Source organism: Hypanus sabinus, chromosome 2 (genome assembly GCF_030144855.1).
Source record: "Hypanus sabinus isolate sHypSab1 chromosome 2, sHypSab1.hap1, whole genome shotgun sequence".
Lineage (NCBI taxonomy): Eukaryota > Metazoa > Chordata > Chondrichthyes > Myliobatiformes > Dasyatidae > Hypanus > Hypanus sabinus.
This window is the reverse complement of record NC_082707.1, coordinates 31997710-32020703: the sequence shown is the minus strand read 5'-3', so window position 1 is coordinate 32020703 and position 22994 is coordinate 31997710. Positions and strand designations below refer to the sequence as shown.

Sequence of the window (22994 nt, the reverse complement as noted above, 5' to 3'; positions counted from 1 at the left end):
GTCCTTTGAGACAGGTAATCAGAACTGATAATAAAACAGCACTTTTACAATTTAACAAATAACCTACAGCACAAATTATAAATCATTTTTAAATAAGAGCTTTATTTCCATAACATTTCCCTGCATTACCCAAAATGCGTCATACCCATCCAAACTTACTTTTGCATCTCGTTCCAAACTCTTTTGCATGTCAATCCTATAAGACCTTTATTTTGTTTTAGGATCGATTCACTAGTAAAAACTACCAACATTTCAGCATTAAGAGGTAGCAATTATTTGCAACGTTTTATAAATTTCTACATAAAGCACCCTGTGAATCATCTTGTGACCAGTAAAAACACATATTATTTAATCAATTCACCAGCAGGACAAAAGAGTGAACTCATTTTCTAATTTATTACTTACAGGGAGCTGGGGAAAGGTGGGTGGGGGTAGGTCTCCAGAAATTACAAACACAACACTGCCCATCCCATGGCAGCTCATGTATGTATACATTGCCCAGGTACAGAATATATACATAAATAAAAGGAAGACTAAATGTGATTGTTTTTGTGTACAGTTTTGATTTCCACTGAAATTCAGTACCATGTATAGTGATGTTAACATCCCATCTGCAACATATCTCACGTAGGAAGGCTGAGTATAAAATCGTGAAATTTTCTATGCAGGTGGATTGCATTACAGGTACTTTAACCATATCAGTGTAAAGGGACTGTACACGAAAGCCTGTACTTCAGGATTATGCTATGTATAAACAGCCTTTATCCAAGAATAGAAACATAACCCATTCGCACTACATATTCACAAATTTTAAACAAAATTGTTTATATTTAGAACTGTAATTTAATTCCAGACACATCAATAATGGATGTGCATCAGGAAAAAAAAGTTGCACGTTCAGTTCAAAAAAGTATCAATATAAAGGAAGCAAAAACTGTTAAATATTATTCTGTATTTTTCAAACATTAGCAACTTCTTAAAAATCAATACTTCTTTATACTTAATAATTTACAGTGAAAACCTTAAAGTTTTTCAGCAGCATGTGAAAGTCAAGGTTAATGCATTATGTTACAGTCCAGGTTAGGCATCTAAGTTGCATTGCTGATCGTTTTCTGTTTCTGTTTACTGAGATTATTGAAGTAGAATGTCCTGCTGAGGAAACTGAGGCAGATTCGCTATAGTGCTTGTGTCATAACGCTGACTGTGCATCACAGATGCACGTATGCACAAGGACACACACAATGACGAACATGCAATCCAGTCAAAAAATTATGTCCTGAGGTTTCTTGCAGCAAACTGGAGTGATTTTGACGCGTTGTACCATAATTTATGTGAAAGTGAGGTCCTAGTAGTACTGTACAAATTATTTGAAGCCTGGGTCATTAATTCCATGTAAGGCTTGCTGAAAGATAGGGAGATGTCATTCTGGAAAAGAGAAGCATGAAGTAAATTAGGATTTGTTCCCATTGAGCAAAAGCAAAACAAACTATTCATATACGCACCTATATACAAAGCAAAACAGCAGTATAAATATATACTTATATTTATAAAAGAGGAATCTTTTCATTAATCTTTTGGATTCTTATATCATCAGAAAATGAACATGTTTCTTTATAAAGGTATCTATTACAATATACTGTACAAGTACTACTTCTTAACACAACCAAACATATATGCATGCATACTTATAGAGAATGGAAGAGGGCAGCTGAAAGCCCACATTTTGAAGGAAGCAGCAGTATCCCAGTCTACATATAAAAATAGAGATGGTATTGCCTTATCTTGCAGGTACAGTGGATTGACTCATCTTCAGTAAAGTCATAGCAACTTCTGACTTGCATCCTTAGCAAAATATGGCCACCCCAATTGTGATAGAAACCGAGCAAAAGGAATCCAAAAGGAAAATTACTTGTTTCAGTCCCATTTCTGAATACAACTAACACTTCATTGTGTTAGTTGAATACAACTAACATGTTCATTTTCTACAAGCAACTGTCATTAACATGTGAATATTTTAAGTGGCTTTTCCACTTTAAGAACTCTCCCACACAAGTTTGTCATCATCAGACACGGCGGAATGTGGTTAAGACCCTAATAATGGTGTTAACAGCAATGGAGGCAAATCAATATAGAAATCAGCTCTCTATACTTCAACCCAATTCATTCTCAACTGGCATTTCAAATAAATAAAGTTTGATCATTTTTATACATTCAGTAATGTACACTACAACAATAAAAAGTGTTACCTGCTTGTATATTCAACTGAAGTGGCCAAAACTGTTACAACCATTGCACATGTGGATATTTTTGAGTATTTTAGCCTGCTTTCTTCGGTTCAGATGAGCAATTATTCTAAACCCTGCCTCACTCAAGCCAATGAGAAAGTACTGTGGCTAAAGGCAGCCTGTATCTTGCTCTGCTTTTCTATTTTGCTTTTACATTAGTTTGATTAACAAGTGATGAAATTTAAGAGTGCAAAGAAACTTTCAAAGATAACACTGGAATGAAAGAGTTTAACCAGGGTCAAAAGTCTTTTAGCAGCCAAATCAGGTTGTGTCATTTCAATAACCTAATTACATATAATTATAGTACTCAGGAAGGAAATTAAATTAAACGGCAGTCAAATGCAATTTCTCTGGATAAGCTAAGGCAGTGTATGTACTAGTTTGCATTTCCATGGGCACCTGATAACCATTATGCTCCTCTGTAGCAACTATTTTTTCAATGTACAAACTGTCAAATGCAATTGAAAGCTGGGAAGAAAAATGCAAGAGGACATCTCCATTAGGCCAAATCATAAACATGTTAAACTCTGATGATGTTGAATGAATGCTCTTTGTCCCACCACTAAAATTTCTTAACAGTTTTAAACAGCAAAGAGATGGTCAAAGGGCTGCACTAAATTTGTGGAAGCACTAAAATAGTGTTTCTCTAATTTCAAACCTTGTGATTTAAGTGATCTTCCAGTCAATTCATATGGTTCTCTCTTTCCAAAACACTCCCCTTACTAGACTCTACACAGTTTAATTAGACTGGTCCCATTTTCCCATAGCATCGGTACTTAATAATATTAATTGACTTTTCATGCCCAAGTATTTTGAGTATAAAATCTTTTTGTCTTTATCATCAAATCTTTTCATGGTCTCTTCCTTATACCTCAAATCATCTCCTCTAGCCACATATGCTCAATCTTTAATCCTCTTGTCAACATTTTACAGTAAGTACTTTGCTTCAATTTGGAAGTAAATACCTACTAAATTTCCCAACAACTAGGACTTTTTGGAGATATTAATTTCAAAAATCTGAAGATAAAAACTTTAAAAGTTGAGTGTATGTTCAGTGCCTTCAATTATTATTGTTAGCTCTGTGTTAACTTGAAAGGTGGATATATCAAATATTTCAATATATCTGTATCAATTTCTCATGTCACTTACACCACCATTTCCTCTGATCAGAGTAACGTTAAAAATGTTCCAGAAAGATGCTGTGCACATTATTCTATTTTGTGACCCAGTAATCATCCACTTGTAACATCCACATTTTGCACAAGCACGGAAATTCAATTGAAATGCTTGTAGCTGCTGGTATTGATTCACAAGCAAGGTCAATGGATTGTAGTGTCAGGACAATGACCAATCTAATCAATTAATGACCTCATTCTAGCAGCAACATAATTTATATATTAAAGAACATAAATTTCTTTTATATGTCACATTCATATCTGATAGCTGTATTCCAAAATGCAACATTTTTGTAAAACTAAGTAATCTTGCTAACCCACAGGGCCATCCAATTATTGTCAGCACAGGAAGCTATTGGGGGAGAGCTTGTGCAGATGATAACATCCCGTATCAGAACATCTGTTCTAATCCAATTTCTTTATGAATTTCCCATGTCCTTTATTATCTTAAATCATTTATCTAATTATGACTGTAGTCTAGTTAGTTTATCATCATCTGATCTGGTTTTCAACCCTCCCTGGGAAATGCTTTAGAAATAGTTACACCCACAGGAACTCTCATTTTATTTTTAAAAGACACAAGTCAGCTGACCAAGAGAAAACAATGCTTTCATTGCAAAACCAAATTTCAATTAATGTTTGGCCACAAAAATAAAAAAAGCGAGTTTGCAAATACATGCAAACACATAAATCTGCTGAGAAACAAGACTTCCATGTCTTCAGCAATCTCCTATTCTGAAACGTACCTACATCCTTGATCAGCAATCAGTCTGAAGAATAAAATCTATTCCTTTGACAGAAGAATTTAAAACACATTTTCTTATTGTTCTTTCTAAATTCTTATAGAAAGATTAATTTTTGTAACGTACTACAGATTTAATGATACATCTAGAAAACATATACTTTACTAAAAAGATTAGATCCAACTCTAAATGCTAGATTGACCAAATTTTGAAGTTATGTATAACAAATACTACAACATCATAACTTATAATGTGTAGCAAAAGTGAGAACTTGGCCATCCTCACAATATAAAACACTATCAGTTACTTGAATGAAAATAATATTTGAATTATTACTCATGGTTCACAAAAGAAGAAAAGGTTCTCCCCTTCTCTTTTACAACATTACACTTGAAAAGTAATTCAATAGTTAATGCCAATATTTCTTTTACTAATGGTTGGCTAATTTTGTTTTGCCATTTTCACAGCGCAAGTGGAATGTAACAATATCTTAAAATTCTATATACCATAAGGAGAATTTGTTTTGTCTCACTATTAACAATGGATTAGATAATATCATGCCTCTTCAACAAAACTACAAAGTTTCAGGTTTACCCTCATGGGCAAACATTCCAAGCAATAATGGCTTAAAACTAATCCAATGTTTTTTAATTGCATTGCAGCAGGTTGCAATATAACCCAAGTTATAGTACGTCTTACATAGCAAATACACAGATACCCAAGGGTTGGTTAAAGCAACTTGGAGATATTTCAATATGCGGAAAAGCTAAAATGGCAGCGATTGCCGATAAGCCTCTCTTTAAGATGAGCTGTCACTGTATAAAGGAGGAGTGAGCTTTAATTTTGTAAGATTCTGTTTAGTCTAGGTCAAGGACGTAGGATCACTCTCTTCTAATTAAAGAATGGAACAGTTAGGAAATAACATTCCTCAAGAACAGAGGCTTGTAAAATACATTAAAACCATCTTCATAGGTCTCGTTCAATTCTCAGCCTCCTTTTCTTTCCTGAGTAACACCATCTTTTTATGACAAATCAAACTCAATTGATAATATTCTTTTATTACTCTGGATGCTTCAACTATGCCCTCTTTAAAGTATTTTTTAGTTTTAATCTAAAGTCCCTAAAAATTGTTCCGATAGGCTACTGCTTTGATCAAACCAATCCATGACCAAGAACAGTAAGAAGGCATGGGCAACTGTTCGGAAACTCAACTCAGACAATGGACCACCACAGAGAATTGCTGCCGTAACAGCCAATCAGGTTGCCCACCAACTAATACTAAATGGTCGACCATATAACAAGGAATGGAGGCAAAAGAAAAAGCAACATCAGGAAATAGAGTCAGCTCTCTCAAACAGGAATAACAACTTCCCACCTCTCACCCTAGGAGAGTTAAAGGATCACAGCTAAAATCCAACAAAGCTGCTGGCATAGATGGAATTCTTTTCTTTTTACAATATTTTTATTCAGAAGAGAAAACAAGGAGATACATCTCAACATAACTTGTGTACATTCATATATTGTAATAAAATTGATCAAAATGTTATAGCATATCACATAAAGGTATACCACTCTAATCAAAAAGTTAAAGATAGGTCATACATCATAAAAGAAATTCTTTATATACCAACTACCAAAGAAAAAAGCTGATGGATGATAATGGATAATTAGAAAAAAAATATTTGCTTAAGAAGAGAAGATAGAAATATACCTAGAAGTCTGTGCACTGTTAAACTTTATAAATTGGAAAAGTAATTTAGGGAAGGTCCCGATGGGATTCTTAATGAATTCCTTAAACATCTTGGACCTAAAGCACTCCACTGGCTTCTGTCCCTTTTTAACTGTTGCCTAAGATCATTAAAAATACCTAAAAAGTGGAAAAAAATTACAGACTGATTTCCTTGCTCTGCACCCTCTATAAACTCTAAGAGAGACTCACACTGAAAAGAATATCCCCCTTAGTCAAAGATCTTCTAACGCCAGACCAAGCTGGGTTCAAGCCAAGCCGCTCTTGCTGCGGTCAAGTCCTGAACCTAACCCAGTATATTGAGGATGGCTTTGAAATGTGACAAATTACAGGGGCAGTATATCTTGACTTAATAGCTGCATACGACACTGAGTCGCAGAGTCCTTCTACTGAAATTATCTAAAATGTTAAAGAACGAAACCACAATCAAAGCAATAAGAAGCCTCCTAGAAAATCGCAGAGTTTATGTAGAAATGAATGGAATTAAGAATAGGTGGCATCCACAAAAGAACGGACTACCATAGGGATCAGTCCTGGCACCTCTACTATTTAATGTTTACACAAACAACCAACCAACCTTTCCTAATAGATGCAGGTTTATCTATGCAGACTACCTATGCATAGTAACACAAGCTAACTCCTTCCAAGAAGTTGAAGTATGACTTACAGCAGTCCTCGAAGCAATGAAGCAGTATTATGAAAAATAGTCTCTGAACCCAAATCCATCAAATACTCAAATGTGTATTCCACTTGAGGAATCAAGCAGCAGCTCGGAAACTTAAGATCTTCTGGCGTGGGAAGGAGTTCGAACACCATCCAACTCCATGATACTGGATAGGACGCTCTCATTTACAACCAACATCCAAAAACTCTGAGGGAAGGTTGGCTCTCGCAATCCTCTCTTGAAAAAATTAGCAGGCACGAAATGGGGAGCGAATACTCACACACTTAGATCAACTGCCCTAGTACTCTGCTATGTACCTGCAGAATACTGTGCACCTGTGTGGGGCAGATCAGCCCATGGGAAGAAAATAGACCCGTTGCTTAACGAAGCCTGTTGAATAATCACGGGCACACTGTGCCCTACACCCACTAACATCATTTACAGACTTACAGCCATTGCTCCCCCAGAGATCCAAAGAGACACTACAACAAAAATTAAAAAAGGTAAACAGAACTCGGATCCACGACACCCACTACATCATCATGTGACTACATCATCACGTGCCAGTTTCCAACCATCTAAAGTCAAGGAAAAGCATTGCCACAGTGGAGGAACTACCGCATGGAACATCTCCCCCAAACAAACAGGATTGACCTCTGGCAACAAACAGAAGCCAGAACCCCACCAAGACAGTGCAAGACCCCACAGAAACGTTGCCAGACAGGGCACTGCTTGACAGATGGAAGTGGTGCACTCTCAAAAGAGCAAGAGCAGGAGTTTGTAGGGAGTTTGGGTGAAGTGGGATTTAAAGACCAGCGAATCCTGTGAGTGTGGTGCAAGGGTGCAGAATGTTGAACATGTTCTGCACAACTGCCCTCTCTCACCTGATTTAGCTGACACTGACCTGCTCAACATCAACCAAACAACACTAGAGTGGTTGGCAGTCTGGTGTGACAAGCTATGAATGAATTAATTTTAAAAGCATTAAAGCAAGTGTGACACAATGTATAAATAAATAATTTTTTTACTAAATGCAAAAATTATATTCAAATTATCTGCACTATTCAAATTGAACATATAAAATTATACAAGACCAAAATACAATAGATGGAAAAAAACATTAGATTATGATGAAAATATAAATTGTATTTTTAATTTGTTTTTAAATTTACTTTCTAATTCCCACAAAATAAAAACCCGTTCACTTAAACAAATGCAACTTGTTGAGATCTGCTTTACCAGTGACCTACATGTGTGAAGCTGCACACATGTACTGAAACACAGCGACTTGGATACCTTAGAAATGTTGATGCATAGCTTGCAACTGCCTGCAAGATAAGCAATGAAACTGCTCAACTGATCTATTACCAAATCAAGCAATGTGAACTGCTTTCTTGCAAACTACCAGAGGGCATTCTCAACTAATTTTCCAGTAAAGGGGGTGCACAACAGAAGATAAAATATAGAATAACCTCTAAATTAAAGCTGAATAACCTTTAGACCTCTCAAAACAGCAGGGCAAAGGTTATATGTAATTTAGAAAAGCATTCCTCCAAATTATGTGAGGAACCATGGTGGAACTCATAATGCTGTCAGATTATGAAACTGAAAATTTTCATACCAAGTTACCATAAGAGTTCAAGCTGACTTGTGCTGTTGGAAACCTACAATTTGATTGGTGGAACAAAAATGGATCAAAACAGTTTATGATGGCCAATAAAGGCAACATAGTCATTATTTTCCATTCATATAAACAGATCACCCCTATTCAGAAGGGACGAATGATACAAATTTAGGTACCACTTCACACAAGTTTGCCATGTTGTGGAACAGCAGTGTTTATGGCCATCATAAACAAAAGTATAATTATGCCAAAGTACCAGCACATATACCATAAAGATCACAGTAGTCAGATTAACTCACGTTGTGAATTTTGTTTTTCTTATAAATTTCATTTTTAATACTTTACAAAAGTCACTAAGCTTGATAACACAAATCATTGTAATTATTCTCGTGAAATTCTGATAGTTTAAAAGAATGCAGTTCCAGTTAGTAGTAATCAGTAGATCAAAGTCATCACACCATAGGGAGCTTTGCAGAAAGGTCAAGGATCCTTAGTCTAGGGAATTCATTATAGAGAGGTTTGCTATAGCATGATCTTTGGTTTTTAAAGGTTATATTTAGTTGCATCTCTCCCTCTATTTCAAACCTACTAAATTATCACTATGCAAAATATATCACTTGTAAAAAGTCAAAAGCCAAGGCTACAAAAAAATACTTGGCCAAGTTTCCTGAAAACATTCTACAATTCTAGAATTTGCTAATAAGATCAAATACATCTAGGATTTTTGCAACTTTGCACTGTATTTACAACCAGAGACAAGATTTTTCATGGCAAATATTTCAAAAATGCATTCACCTTCATAGGTGGTTTGTTAATTTTTTTTCAAACTGAGAAACCGCCATCTGTAACTCAATAAAAGAACAGCTCAATTTTAAATGGTTGTGTAATGCAGCTTCATTTCTCATCCAAAAATTATGTAGCCAAGAAAAAAAAACATGCAGGTGCACTTCATTTAATATCAGCTATCACATTCTATTGATCAGATAAACAGTCTGTGCAGTAGGTCTTTTTATTACTGTCTGGCACACCAGATTTGCAACAGTGAGTGGTTTATTTCCCAAAGGTACAATGAGGTTAGTGGATTAATCTGTAATGACTCCTGTGAAAAATGTGGTCCTTTCTTTTTTCCAATAGGATATCTAGGCCATAAACACCAATAGCTCTCCTGAAGGACTTCATTTAATAAAAAGACACTAAATTGAATAGATGACTGGAGGTATGAAGAAAAACATTTTTCTTCTTAATCTATGACAGTAAAATTATACCCAATTATATTCCTTCAGATTACCACACTTTCAAATGGCCCTGTTAGTCATATCATTTTAAGAACATGCAGAAGCAAATGTGGATTTAATACCACTTTCTCAAGTTGACAATGTAGATACTTTGATGATTTCTTTTGGATATTTAATAGTTTAGTAATATTTGAGCAATAGAGTAAAGATATTTTTCATTAGATTTTGTCTGTTTAAACAATTACTTGTTATAGGTAAACATGCATGAATGGCTTATGTCAGCACGCTACGTCATACTTGTTCCTCACTTAATGTAAAAACAAAGGCAGACTAGCATACACAGCTCTCGTTTTCCTTCAACTAGGTTTTCATGTTTTGGAGTTACAAAACATAACAGTAGCAAGGAACCCGAGATGATTACCTACCTGAAGTGCAATGAGCTGTTCAAGTAAACAAAAAAAAAGCGTAACGAGAAACGGTTGAATGAAAAAAAAAACAGCACAACATGTGCATCTTCGGAAAAAGAGGCTGTCGAGTTTTAAAAAAAGGTAGACAAATTCACCGGTTCAAATTGTGATAATAATAATTTTTTTAAAAAGCAGAAATGGCTGGTTATATTGTTAAGATGTCCGACTGCACAAAGGTAATGGAAAATGTACACGAAGCAAATTGAGCTGTAATTGAAGTAGGCAATGAGAAGCGAGTGCTAGTTTTGCTGCGTGCATTGGGTTTAGATTCACAGTTTGCTTAGAAGTTTTACTGCTCTACACAAACCAACCGAAACAAGCTTGGCTATAATAATGAAAGCAATGCAAGAATACTTAAAACTGAAACAATTGTTGATTGCAGGACCAAAGTACGTTTCATAAACAGATTCAAAATGAAAAGGAATCTATTTCAGCGTGTGGCTGAATTGAAGAGATTGTCTGAGCATTGCTAATTCAATAATGGGCTTAATGATGTGAATCATTTAGTTTGTGAAACCTTCCTGGCCAAAGAAATTGAGTTACTATTGTGGCAGGAGCTCCTGTAAACCAGAAAAATGCAGAATTAAAGGCAAAACTTGCAGAAAATGCAAAAAAATTAGGGCACACACAAAGAGAATCTTGGGCAGACACAAATAAATGGACTGCACGGTGAAGAGATAAAGCTAAAATGTCAAGTTGCTGTTTCAAAGAGAGCACTAATTTTCTACTTCCTGAGGAGACTGAGGTCCTTTGGAGTATGCAAGCCTCTCCTTCACATGTTCTACCAGTCTGCTGTTGCCAGTACAATCTTTTATGGGGTGTTGTGCTGGAGTAATAGGATCAACAGGGGTGATGCCAACAGACTCAGTAAACTGATTAGAAAGGCTGGCTCTGTTATAGGAGTCAAACTGGACACAAGGACCCTAAGGAAAATCCTGGCAATTCTGGACAATGTTTCTCACCCTCTGCATGCCACTGTGACTGAACAGAGGAGCACTTAATAGACTGTTAGACTGTTTGTGTAACTTATTTGTTTTACTGTTTCTATTTCTCTAATATTTAGACCTGTACACTTGAAATGCTACTGTGACATTAATTTCCTTTGGGATCAATAAGGTATCTACCTAATCTGCACACTGTTGATGACAAATAAGAGTGACACAGTACTGGGTAGCCTTGAGATTTACAATGTGAGAAATAACGAGATGAGTAATATGATTTATACCAGAAATCAATGGCAAATTACAATGGAACTGGGCACTGGTTCAGCTGTTCTAGTCATTCCACAAAATGAGTTTGAATGGCATTTCAGAGATACTGAAGTGAAGGCTACACTAACCAAAAATTCCTATGGGAATGACATTCGTTACAGTGAAATACAACAACCAACAAGCCACATTAGGCTTCTATGTGGTAAAATCAGGAGGGCCAGCATTGTGGGGGCATGACTGGTTGAAACTACAACTTGATAGGAGATCCATTCACCATTTGTATGCCACATACCTGTCAATAAAGCCAACTGAAAGCAAATTAAGAAAGGTAGTAGATGATGCCTCAGTATTCAAGGATGGCAATGTTATGGTTGAGTTTCCCAAGGCTAAAATAGTGTTAAATGAAAATGCCACACACAAGTTTTATAAAGCCAGTCCAGTTCCTTATACCACCTGTGATAAAGTGGTCAGGCACTAGGTCAGATAGAGGCTGAAGGAATTCTTTCCAAGTTTGAGTGGAGCTCATGGGCAATGCCAGTGGTCCCAAGTAGCCAAGAAGAATGGGTCTGTTAGCATCTGCAGTGATTTTAAGATAATCTAGCCAGTACTCAAAGTTAATAAATACCCTCTGCCTAGAACATAGGTTATTTTTGCAAACCATTCTGGAAGAAAACCCTTCAGCAAGCAGACTTGATGGAAGTGAAAAGTACATCCCACCATAAACATTCACAAAGGACTTTATCTCTATTATCAGCTTATTTTTGGAGTAGCATCTACACCTGAACTCTGACAGAAAGTGATGGACCAGATGCTGCAAGGCTGTCCAGCACACTTACCTGGATGACATCATTACCACCAATTTGGATGATGAGGAATATTTCCAAACCTCAAGACACATTACAAAGATTAGGCGATCATGGGCTCAGAGCACGACACAACACATGAGAATTGGGAGTTTATAGCCAAGCAGGAAGGAGTGGTGTGTATTTAATTTTTAAGCAATATTTGAGTAATATTGTAAATATATTGTTTGACTAAGCATTCTTGTTTGTTTAAATAATTCATTATGGTTTATATGTAAACCTACGTGAATGGCATTTGTCATCACACCACGCGATAAGTGTGCCTCATTTAAAGTAAAAATGAAATTGGAGTTACAAAACATAGCACTTACTCCAAATGCAAATAAACACGGCACAAATATGAATGACGGTAAATCTGAGCAGCAAGTTGGCGACAGTAGAAGAAGGAAGAACAAACAGATCATGATTGTAATAACATTCAAACTAAAGGATGTACCAACATAGTGACTCCTATGTAAGTATGTCCAGCCACAATCATTGAGTTAGTTTCAACTTCAGCTGAGGGAGAAAATTCTGTAGGGACAAAGGCTGAATTAGGACTCAAAACAGATTAGGTTGAAGATTAGCCAAAAGATGCATTTCTGCTGTAAATGTACATCCTGGGAAACTGAAGATTACATCAAACCCTTCCATGATGCAAAAACTATTTGGACAAGGTATCTATAGGGATCTAAGCGTATGAGAATAGCTTTACAGCAGAAACATGCAGTAAGAGAAGAAATAGAAAAATATACTTTAATTGACTAGCTAACACAGGTAGTCATTACCTTGGACAAAACAGCAAACTAATCTATTCCATCTCTAAAAAATTTGAGATAAACAACTGCCTCAAGTGAACAGAAAGACTAATCTGTCTTCCATCTGTACCCACTAAATTCAATCCTGTAACATTAGACTTTTAGCTGCACATTCCCACATCTTGGACATTTGGACTTGGTTAATTAGTGCCCCTATTGGTCACATTAAATTACACAAGTTATTAATTTGCTTCTTAGTCTGCAGTTAAAAAATTCTGGACCATGATCTTTATTACACTGCTTTGCAGTGACCAAGTAGCTATACTCAAAACATGCTATAATGCCTTCTCTCTAGGTATGAATAAAATATATACAGGGGATTCCAGTTAATTGGGCCACCAGTTAATCAGAGCAGCAGCTTATCTGGGAGAACTCTTAAAGAACATCAACTAATCGAAAAAATAGGAGGGATTCCCTTTGATTATTTGGGACTCTAACTGGGACAGGAGACTGTTGGCCAGTCACACAAATTTGGGTGGCCATCCAGCACTATACTGTGTTTAGTGCAAACAATTTTTAAATAGCATCAGTTGCATGTTTGTATTCAAAAAGCAGTGATTTTTGTCACAGATGGAAAGAAATATTCAGCAACACAGTTTAGAATTGCTTTTCTCATGCAGTTTCAAACATTCAGGCTTGGAAATGCCAGTAACAGCCAGGAATACAAATGAGATGATTTCACTAATTCAACAAATTAGGAACTACGAAGAATTTGGGTTATCAGTAATCTTGAATGTTACAATGAAAAAGAAGACTGGGAAGATGCATTTGTCAAAGGCATTATATGAAGACAGTCCATTATCTGTACAAGGTGCCTGGCGTAATTTTGTTCATTTACAGTCAAAAGAACACGCCAGTTATAAACAATGATGAGAGTGAAACCTGCACAGGAGAGATTTTAAAAAGTGGAAAAGCCGGTGCAATGGGACAGTTCTACTCTCTCGATCTTGGAACTCAGGGTCCAGTGGTATGAGTAGTCATCACAAAATGGGGTCTTCCTTAGTTGCAGTGGATGATCATGACTACTTCTGTGCTTCGTCATGACCTTCAGTCTCCACCTTCTTGGCTATTGGATCCCACTATTAGTCTCATCCGCCCAGTCCGCCAGAGCTGACTTCACATGCTCGGGCAGGCATGTCCCAATTTCACCAAGGTATGAGGCTACCCTCACCTGATATAGCCCACCTGTTGAAGCGGTGTACTGGGTGGTGTCAGTGCTGTAACACGCAAACAGCTACTTGGAGTCACTGGTGGGAGCTGAGTATCTAGTGAGGACCAAAGGTGAGTGAGATACACCAGAATGGACACATTTCCTGGACACCGATACACAACAGCGTACTTTAGATGAATTGGATGAATTATGTTGATAACTGTTAGGAACTAATATTTTTATAGTACTGACATAGCATTGGTGGTGTTTGAATTTGTTCTGTATTTTAAATTCATAATTTGTTACCCAGTTAAACTGTAGTTTGTTCTTTCTTTAATACCTTCAACTATTTCCATGAAACTTCAATTAACTGGGGCAGCTGTTTAATTGGGCAAAATGTACTTGTCACTGTGTCCCAATTAACTAGAATCCACTGAATTTACATGTAATACACCCTACTCGAATACATTAGTTTAGCCCTCCGTGATCTTTTGAAATAACTGATTTTGCTGAACAATTTGTACAGCGCTACTGAAGTACGGTGTATAGTTTGTACACCTGCATAAATATGATTAATACATTTTCCTGCTATTCAAACAAACATCACTCACACCCTTCCTGCAGGCAAAGTCTTCCCTAGAGATAATTATTAAATCTTATTAAAACCACATTAACAGTATCAAATAGCTCTGTTCTCCACTCAAATCACAGTACACATTTTGGTCAGCTTAACTTTTGCCAGAAACCCAAGGGAAACAAATCTTTTCTCCAGCAAATACTAACTGCATCACAACATAGCATAAATAATCTGGGTTCCAATAGTTGGTCAATCATAAATTAAGAGCAAGGATCTAAATTGGACAGTCTTTTAAAACAGGTGACAGAGAAAGCAGGGGAGGTGGAAAAGGCCAAATTATGATGCAAGGCTAACCTACTCCCACTGCCTCCAAAATAAACAGCTCACCAAGCTTGTGCAGCCTGTGAATTGTTAAACAAATTGCAGTATCCAGCCAGCAATATCTATGTTGCTGAGTAGCTAAATACCTTAGCAGGAGCCAGCATCTTGTGCAAGCAACATTTAAGGTTCGGCTGATTCTCTAAGGGATGGTGAATTGTGGCTACAGAACTTGCTCATTGCAATTTTCTGACCAAGGATGCTTGGAAAATGACAAAACACGAGAGAGATTCTCTGATATAACACTGCAGATTTGAGGTGTGCGTGTGCATGTACCAAAGAGAAGACGAATGAGAAGAAGAAACAGGCTCTCCACATAATTTTTAGCTCCAGCTTACCATGATCAAAGCCAGGAGTCACGCCTAAAAAGCTTGAAGTGCAGCAATGCATGCAATGGTCTCACTTGCCTCACATGACTAATAAAAGGTCAATGAACGCATCTTCCTATGGTATATTCCATCAGCTGCATCACTGACTCGAACACTGTACAACTTACCATAGTCAGTGTCAGAGATACACAGCACAGAAAAAGGCCCACCAAGTCTGTGCTATCAACTGCCCATTTATGCTTATCCCATTTTATTCTCCCCACATTCCCATGAATTCCCTCCAGGTTTTGCCACTCACTGGGGCAATTCACTCCAGCCAATTAACCATCTGACCATCACAATATGTGAGGAAACTTGACCATATCATGGTATTCACTTAGCAATTATACTGAAGTGAATGTCATGTTTTCAGGCATCATTTTAAAATTGACAGTGCAATCCATACAAGCTGAACCAACACACAGTTGCAAGAAAAAGTTCGGGTGAATCTCTTGCAATTACCAGATTTTCTGCATTAATTACTCAAAATGTGGTCTAATCGTCATCTAAATCACACTAATAGACAAGCAGTCTGCCTAAACTAAAACACTACTTTTGCTGTCTTTATTGAACATGTTGTTTAATCATTCATAATCCAGACCGGAAAAAGTATGTGAACCCTTGTATTTAATAACTAGCAGAACCTCATTTAGCAGCAATAACTTCCACCAAATGCTTCCTTTAGCAGCTGATCAGACTTACACAATGGCAAGGAGGAATTTTAAGACCATTCCTCCATACAAACGTTTTCAGATTCTCAATATTTCTGGGATTTTTGCATGAATTGAATTGAATTGGCTTCATTCCTTACATCCTTCACATACAGAAGAGTAAAAATCTTTATATCTCTGTCAAAATGCACAATGTGCAATTTATAATAAATAGTATGTACCACAGGGCAGTCAATATAGTATAGAAATACAATTGTGCCAGCATGAGTTAATCAGTCTGATGGCCTGGTGGAAGCAGCTGTCCCAGAGCCTGTCGGTCCTGGCTTTTATGCTGCGATACTGTTTCCCGGATGGTAACAGCTGGAACAGTTTGTGGTTGGGGTGACTCGGGTCCCCAATGATCCTTCGGGCCCTTATACACCTGTCTTTGTGTATGTGCCAAATAATGGGAAGTTCCTATCTACAGATTCTTGAGAAGAGCAGGCTGTCAGTAACCTGTGTGTCTATATACGTGTGTGTGTCTGTGTATTATACACACACACACGAAAAAGTTTGGGCACCCTGCATGGTCAGTACTTAGTAATGCCCTCTTTGGCAAGTATCACAGCTTGTAAGCGCTCTCTGTAGCCAGCTAAGAGTCTTTCAATTCTCGTTTGGGGTATTTGTGCCCATTCTTCCTTGCAAAAGGCTTTAGTTCTGTGAGATTCTTGGGCCGTCTTGCATGCACTGCTCTTTTGAGGTCTTTCTACAGATTTTCGATGATGTTTAGGAGAGGGGACTGTGAGGGCCATGGCAAAACCTTCAGCTTGCGCCTCTTGAAGTAGTCCATTCTGGATTTTTAGGTGTGTTTAGGATCATTATCCTGTTGCAATGTTTGCTTCCAGAATCTGCTGCTATTTAATTGAATTCATTCTTCCCTCTACCAGTGAAATGTTCCCCATGCCACTGGCTGCAACACAAGTCCAAAGCATGATCGATCCACCTCCGTGCTTAACAGTTGGAAAGGTATTCTTTTCATGAAATTCTGCACCCTTTTTTCTCCAAACATACCTTTGCTCATTGCGCCCAAAAAAGTTCTATTTTAACTTCATCAGTCCACAGGATTTGTTTCCAAAATGCATCAGGCTTGTTCAGATGTTCCTTTGCAAACTTCTGTCACTGAATTTTGTGGTGAAGACGCAGGAAAGGTTTTCTTCTGATGACTCTTCCATGAAGGTCATATTTGTGCAGGTGTGGCGGCACTGTAGAATAGTGCACCACCACTCCAGAGTCTGCTAAATCTCCCTGAAGGTCTTTTGCAGTCAAACAGGGGTTTTGATTTGCTTCTCTAGCAATCCTACGAGCAGTTCTCTCGGAAACTTTTCTGGTCTTCCAGACCTCAAATTGATCTCCACCGTTCCTGTTAGTTGCCATTTCTTAACTACATTACAAACTGAGGAAATGGCTACCTGAAAACACTTTGCTATCTTCTTATAGCCTTCTCCTGCTTTGTGGACATCATTTATTTTAATTTTCAGAGTGCTAAACAGCTACTTAGAGGAACCCATGGGTGCTTATTGTTGGGACAAGGTTTGAGGAGTCAGGGTATTTATAAAGCTTTGAAATTTGCATCACCCGGCCTGTCCTGACGATGACTGTGAACAAACCAAAGTCCTAACAAGCTAATTAAGGTCTGAGACTTTGGTAAAAGTTATCTGAGAGCTCAAGTCTCTTGGGGTGCCCAAACTTTTGCATGGTTCTCCTTTCCTTTTTATCCCCCACTCTAAAATTGTACAGAACAAAAATAATATACTGATCTTGCTTAAAATGTTGAAAATAATGTTTCATCTTTAACTTTATAACTCTTGGAGATCAGTTCATCTTCTACTCACTTAACTATTCACAGTAACAGAAATTTTGACCGGGGGGTGCCCAAACTTTGGCATAACACTGTACATACACACATATTATATATATATACACACACATACATACACACACACTTTTTCAACAACCTACACCTCCAATTTCATCTCGTTGATTGGAACACCCGACTCCAAATAGCTTTTGCAGAAGACATTACACCAGAGGCTCACATACTTCTTTGAACCTGGACTGCAATTGTTTAAATGGGGCACACAGTATTGACAAGAAGCAGTATAATTGTTTGCGTTATTAGCTCAGACAGATTGTGTTTGTCTACTATTAAGACTTGGATGAATATCAGGCCACATTTTATAATAAAGTTCAAGTAGGACTTGATTCAGGAAGACAAAGTAACAGGGTGTAGAAAGGATAGAAAGAAAGAAGCATTTCCCATAAAGCTAGAGTGATTTTGTAGGGATACTCCTCTTTATGTCACTGTGATTGATACTAAAGCACCTTTACAATTATGTCACAGTCACAACTCTTGCACAGTCAAGATTGCGTCACTTGGTTAATAGAAAATACTTAAGCTAAACTTTGCGTAACTGGTTCCCATTACTATATCTGGGAATTTTAGACAGGATAACAATGAGAAAAACAAAATGAATCTGAAAAACATTATTTCACTGAGAAATATTGCACAAGGTCAGATTGGTAGCATTCTGAATGAAAAGAGAATGCTGGAAATACAGCAAGCAGCATCTGGAGAAGGAGCAGTAAAATCAATGTTATAATGATCAACAACTTTCAAATCAAATGATTCATCTAGTTAATTTTTAATTTCCAACATTTGCAGTTTTATTTTCTGCTTCAGAAGTTCTATAAATAAAATTTATAGAATTTTATTTAGGAAGAACAGGAGCATGTTCGACATGATCGTCACAGCCTGGCAGCATCAGGGAAAGTGCCGGGAGAAACATCAAGATCTGTTTATGGCCTTTATCGGCCTCTCAAAAGCATTCAACACTGTGCAAAGAGAGCTCTTATGGGATGTCCACCTCAGGTTTGGCTGTCCCAATAAATCTGTTAACATCCTCCGCCAGTCCCATGATGGGATGACTGCTCGAGTGACCATAGGAGGGCAAGAGTCCCAGCCCTTCCTTGTATGCACAGAAGTGAGGCAGGGGTGTGTGCTAGCGCCAGTGCTCTTTAACATCTTCCTCTTGTTTGTTACCAAGCTTCTCCACGAGATTGAGGATAGCAGCGGTGTGGCAGTGGACATCAGATTAGATGGCAACCTCTTTAACATCAGGAGGCTCCACGCAACCAAACTCCACAGAGAACGGGTCTTGGAACTGCAGTATGCAGATGACTGTGCTCCTGTGGCCCATACTCCGAAGGATCTTCAGACTGTCCTTGTTGTGGCAGTGAGAGCGTACAGCAGGATGGGGCTGACTGTCAATACTACCAAGACAGAAGTGGTTTGCCAATGAAGTACTAGTGTCGCACCCACCCTACCTACCTTCACTGTTGGTATTGAAAAGCTGTCAAAGGTGCCATCTTCCAAATATATGGGGAGCATTCTCTCTGAGGACAGTGGCATTGACAACAACATCCAGATCTGCATTAAGCAGGAATCAGCTGCCTTTGGGAGACTTCTGTATGGAGTCTTTCAGAACAGGAGCCTTCGCCCATCCACAAAGGTCGCCGTATACCAAGCGTCATCACTCTCCTGTATGGCTGTGAAGCTTGGGTAACCTACAGCCATCACATCAAGTCCTTGGAGCGCTTCCACATAAGCTGCCTTCAGTGCATCCTGGGAATTACTTAGCATGAGCGGGTGCCTCACACTGAAATACTAGTAAAGACCAACTGCACAAGTATTGAGGCCATGATCACCCAGCGTCAGTTGCAGTGGCTGGGACAAGTGATAAGGATGCCCCCATGTCAGCTACCCCGCAGAGTGTTATACGACCAGCTACATCATGGCCGACGCTCAGCTGGAGGGCTGAAGAAGCTCTATAAGGATCAGATGAAGAATGCTTTAATGAAGTGCAAGATCAGACCCGAGGACCTGGAGGATGCTGCTGCTGACCATAACACTTGGCGACAGCTGTGTAGGGATGGGGTTCATACTCTGGAGATGGAAAGAACAACCAGAATACAGCAGAAGAGAGCCAGGAGAAATGCAGCCATGGTTGAGATCACCACCACCACATATACATGTCCCACATGCAATAGGACTTGTGGGTCCAGGATAGTACTGATCAAAAATCTCACCGTTAAAGGAGTGGGCGTCGTCATCAGACTCCGATGGACAACCAAAGAAATAAAATCATGTTCTATTTAAAAAATGAAAACAAGGAATATTGTAGGTATTCACTAATTTATTTATCCCCAAATTGCTTCCTGTGTGTTAGTCTCAATTCACCCAGTACATTATGTCAATTTTGTTAATTTTTAACAACTCTTATGTGAAAATTTATAGAAGACCTTCAGAAGGTCCAAGTACATCAAATCCACTGGAGCCCTATTATCTATTCTGTTGGTTACAACTTCAAAAAGAAAACTAACCAAGAGGTCAAATATAATTTACTTTCCATAATTCCATGTTGACTCTGTTCAATCCTATTTATATTTAAGTGCTTCATGCCACTTCCTTAATAATAGATTCTAACACTTGCCCTAGCTGTGATGTCAGGATAAATGGCTGCATTCTAACTTTAAATTATAGAATTACATTAGCTACCTGTCTGTTAGAACAAATATCAATTGAGCTTCAAAAGATGACAACCAATATTATCATCACAGCCACATCTTTCAAAATGTTATGGTGCAATGAATTGCATTGTTGGGATTTATCAACAGTTTCATTTTTGGTTTGGAATGCTGCTGCTGCTGCTCGCTTTAATTTAGTCAGCTCCATCTTGGGTACTAGCCTACGAAATACCCAGGACATCTTCAAGGAGCAGTGAATCAGAAAGGCAGTGTTCATTATTAGGGACCTCCAGCACCCAAGGCATCCCATTTTCTCACTGTTACCATCAGGTAGGAGGTACAGAGGCCTGAAGGAACACACTCAGCGATTCAGGAACAGCTTCTTCCCCTCTGCCATCCGATTCCTAAATGGACATTGAACCCTTGGACTCTACCTTACTTTTTTAATATATGTTATTTCTGTTTTGAACAATTTTAATCTATTCAATTTACATATACTGTAATTGATTTACTTATTTTTTGTTTTTCCTTTTCTATATTATGTATTGCATTGAACTGCTGCTGCTAAGTTAACAAATTTCACGTCACATGCTGTAAGAATAAACCCGATTCTGAATTATGATTTTTTTCCCCTCAGTGTTGGTCTTTCACTTCTTTCTTTTCTTCTTTAATTGGGTTCTTTCTGGTTTCTTGCTTTGTGGCTACATGCGAGCAAGCAAATCAAGGTTGTATAATTTATACATTGTTTGATAATATATGAATTTTGAATCAATTTCTCCAATACTTTATTCACTATTACTGATTTCATTCAGCTGTTCATTCACTCTATGCCTCCTGTGTTCCAACATTTCTGGGAGGTTCAAGCAACACACACAAAATGCTGGTGGAACGCAGAGACCAGGCAGCATTTATAGGAAAAAGCACTATCAATGTTTTGGCCAAGACCAAGGGTTCCACCAGCATTGTGTGTGTGGTGCTTGAATTTCCAGTATCTGCAGATTTCCTCGTGTTTGTTTCTGGGAGATTTCCTGTTTTCCCTGAAGTCTGACACATCACAAGTCTGATATCTACAACTTCTTTATTTTTATTCCCCCATCCCAGATCATTTTTCCTTATTTCCCTATATAAATTTTCACCTATACAAGTCTGAACTGCAAAAACCTTCACTAATCATTTTCCATTTATATCCACAGAAGCTTTCAGTTTGTTTTCGTGTTCCTTGAGATTAAAAAAACAAGCAGAATGCAAAAGTAAAAAAAAATTGGTCCTCTGAAATGTTCCCCAGTCTTTGGGTTTACTTGCTCTTCTTGGCAGCACTGCAAGTGTTTTCCAATATTCTAACATTAACTTAACTTCACCCATTAGTTATATCCTGATCACTTTCCCTAATAGTTTTTGTTGCCATAAGGGGATAAATAACACTTTAATTCTTTAAAATAAGCCTTTGCCAGTTTACTGCCTCATCTTTTAATGCAGTTTCCCTAAGCTACCAAAGCCAACTGTTGTAGTTTGCTTTCCTTAAGATTGAATAAAACCAATTTCCTATAACAATATAAAAATAGGAACTGCATCCTACTCCATCACAACCGCAAAAGCCTTGAGCCTATCATAGTTTATACTATCTAGTAAAAAGAAACATTAAAAAGCAGCTAGTTCAAGATGTGCCTGAAACAGGAACATATCACAGCCTACCCAAGCCGCCTCCTCAGAAGTAGTGTTGTTATCAAGGCAACATTTGATTGACTTCACTGTTCAACAAAAGCTCCACTAAAAATGAAATGGCATCTATTTATCAAAATACAAACAATATATCATTCTTCCACAGCTTTTCTTGCTTTAAACTACGATTCTGATGTTTCACAGTAAAGTTTATAATCAAGTGCACAAGTACGGCAAGGTACAATGATAAACTTGCTTGCTGCAGCATCACGGGCACAGACAACACAGAATATAAATTAGACAAGACAGTGCAGAGTCAGAGACAAAACTTTACAACAAATAAACAAAGACACAATCAGAGACAAGTCCACTTTACTGCAATACGTGATTCAGAGTGTTCAGTTATGAGTTAAAGTTGGGGTTGTGCTGGTTTATTAAAAAGCTGTAGCCACAGAAAAGGAGCTGTTCCAATAGGTAATGAGGGACTTCAGTCTTCTGTATCTTCTGTCTGAAGGTAGCAGCAAAAAGACATTGCGAGTGGGATACATGATGACTGATGCTACTTCAGGGCAACACCTCCAGTAGATTCTGTCAATGGTTAAACATTAAAGATTAGAAATTAAAAATTAAAGATTAAAGATTGATAAGTCCCCAGGGCCAGACATGATATACCCCAGGTTACTGTGGGAAGTGAGAGAAGAGATCGCTGGAGCAGTAGTTATGATCTTTGAATTCTCTTTGGCTGCAGGGGAGGTGCAGGAAGATTGGAGAATGGCAAATGTAGTTTCCTTGTTTAAAAAAGCTAATAGGGAGAATC

General features: G+C 37.7%; 1 protein-coding gene across 1 annotated transcript in view; it reads right to left on the bottom strand.

The window, feature by feature from the left end:
• Positions 1-377: 377 nt before the first annotated feature.
• The window catches only part of irs1 (insulin receptor substrate 1), a 57657-nt gene continuing 35040 nt past the window's right edge, over positions 378-22994 (bottom strand). The window contains exon 2 of the mRNA XM_059943745.1: positions 378-1425. Within this exon, the coding sequence (XP_059799728.1) occupies positions 1421-1425 (5 nt within the window). The 3' untranslated portion in view covers positions 378-1420. The remainder of the gene's footprint in view (positions 1426-22994) is intronic.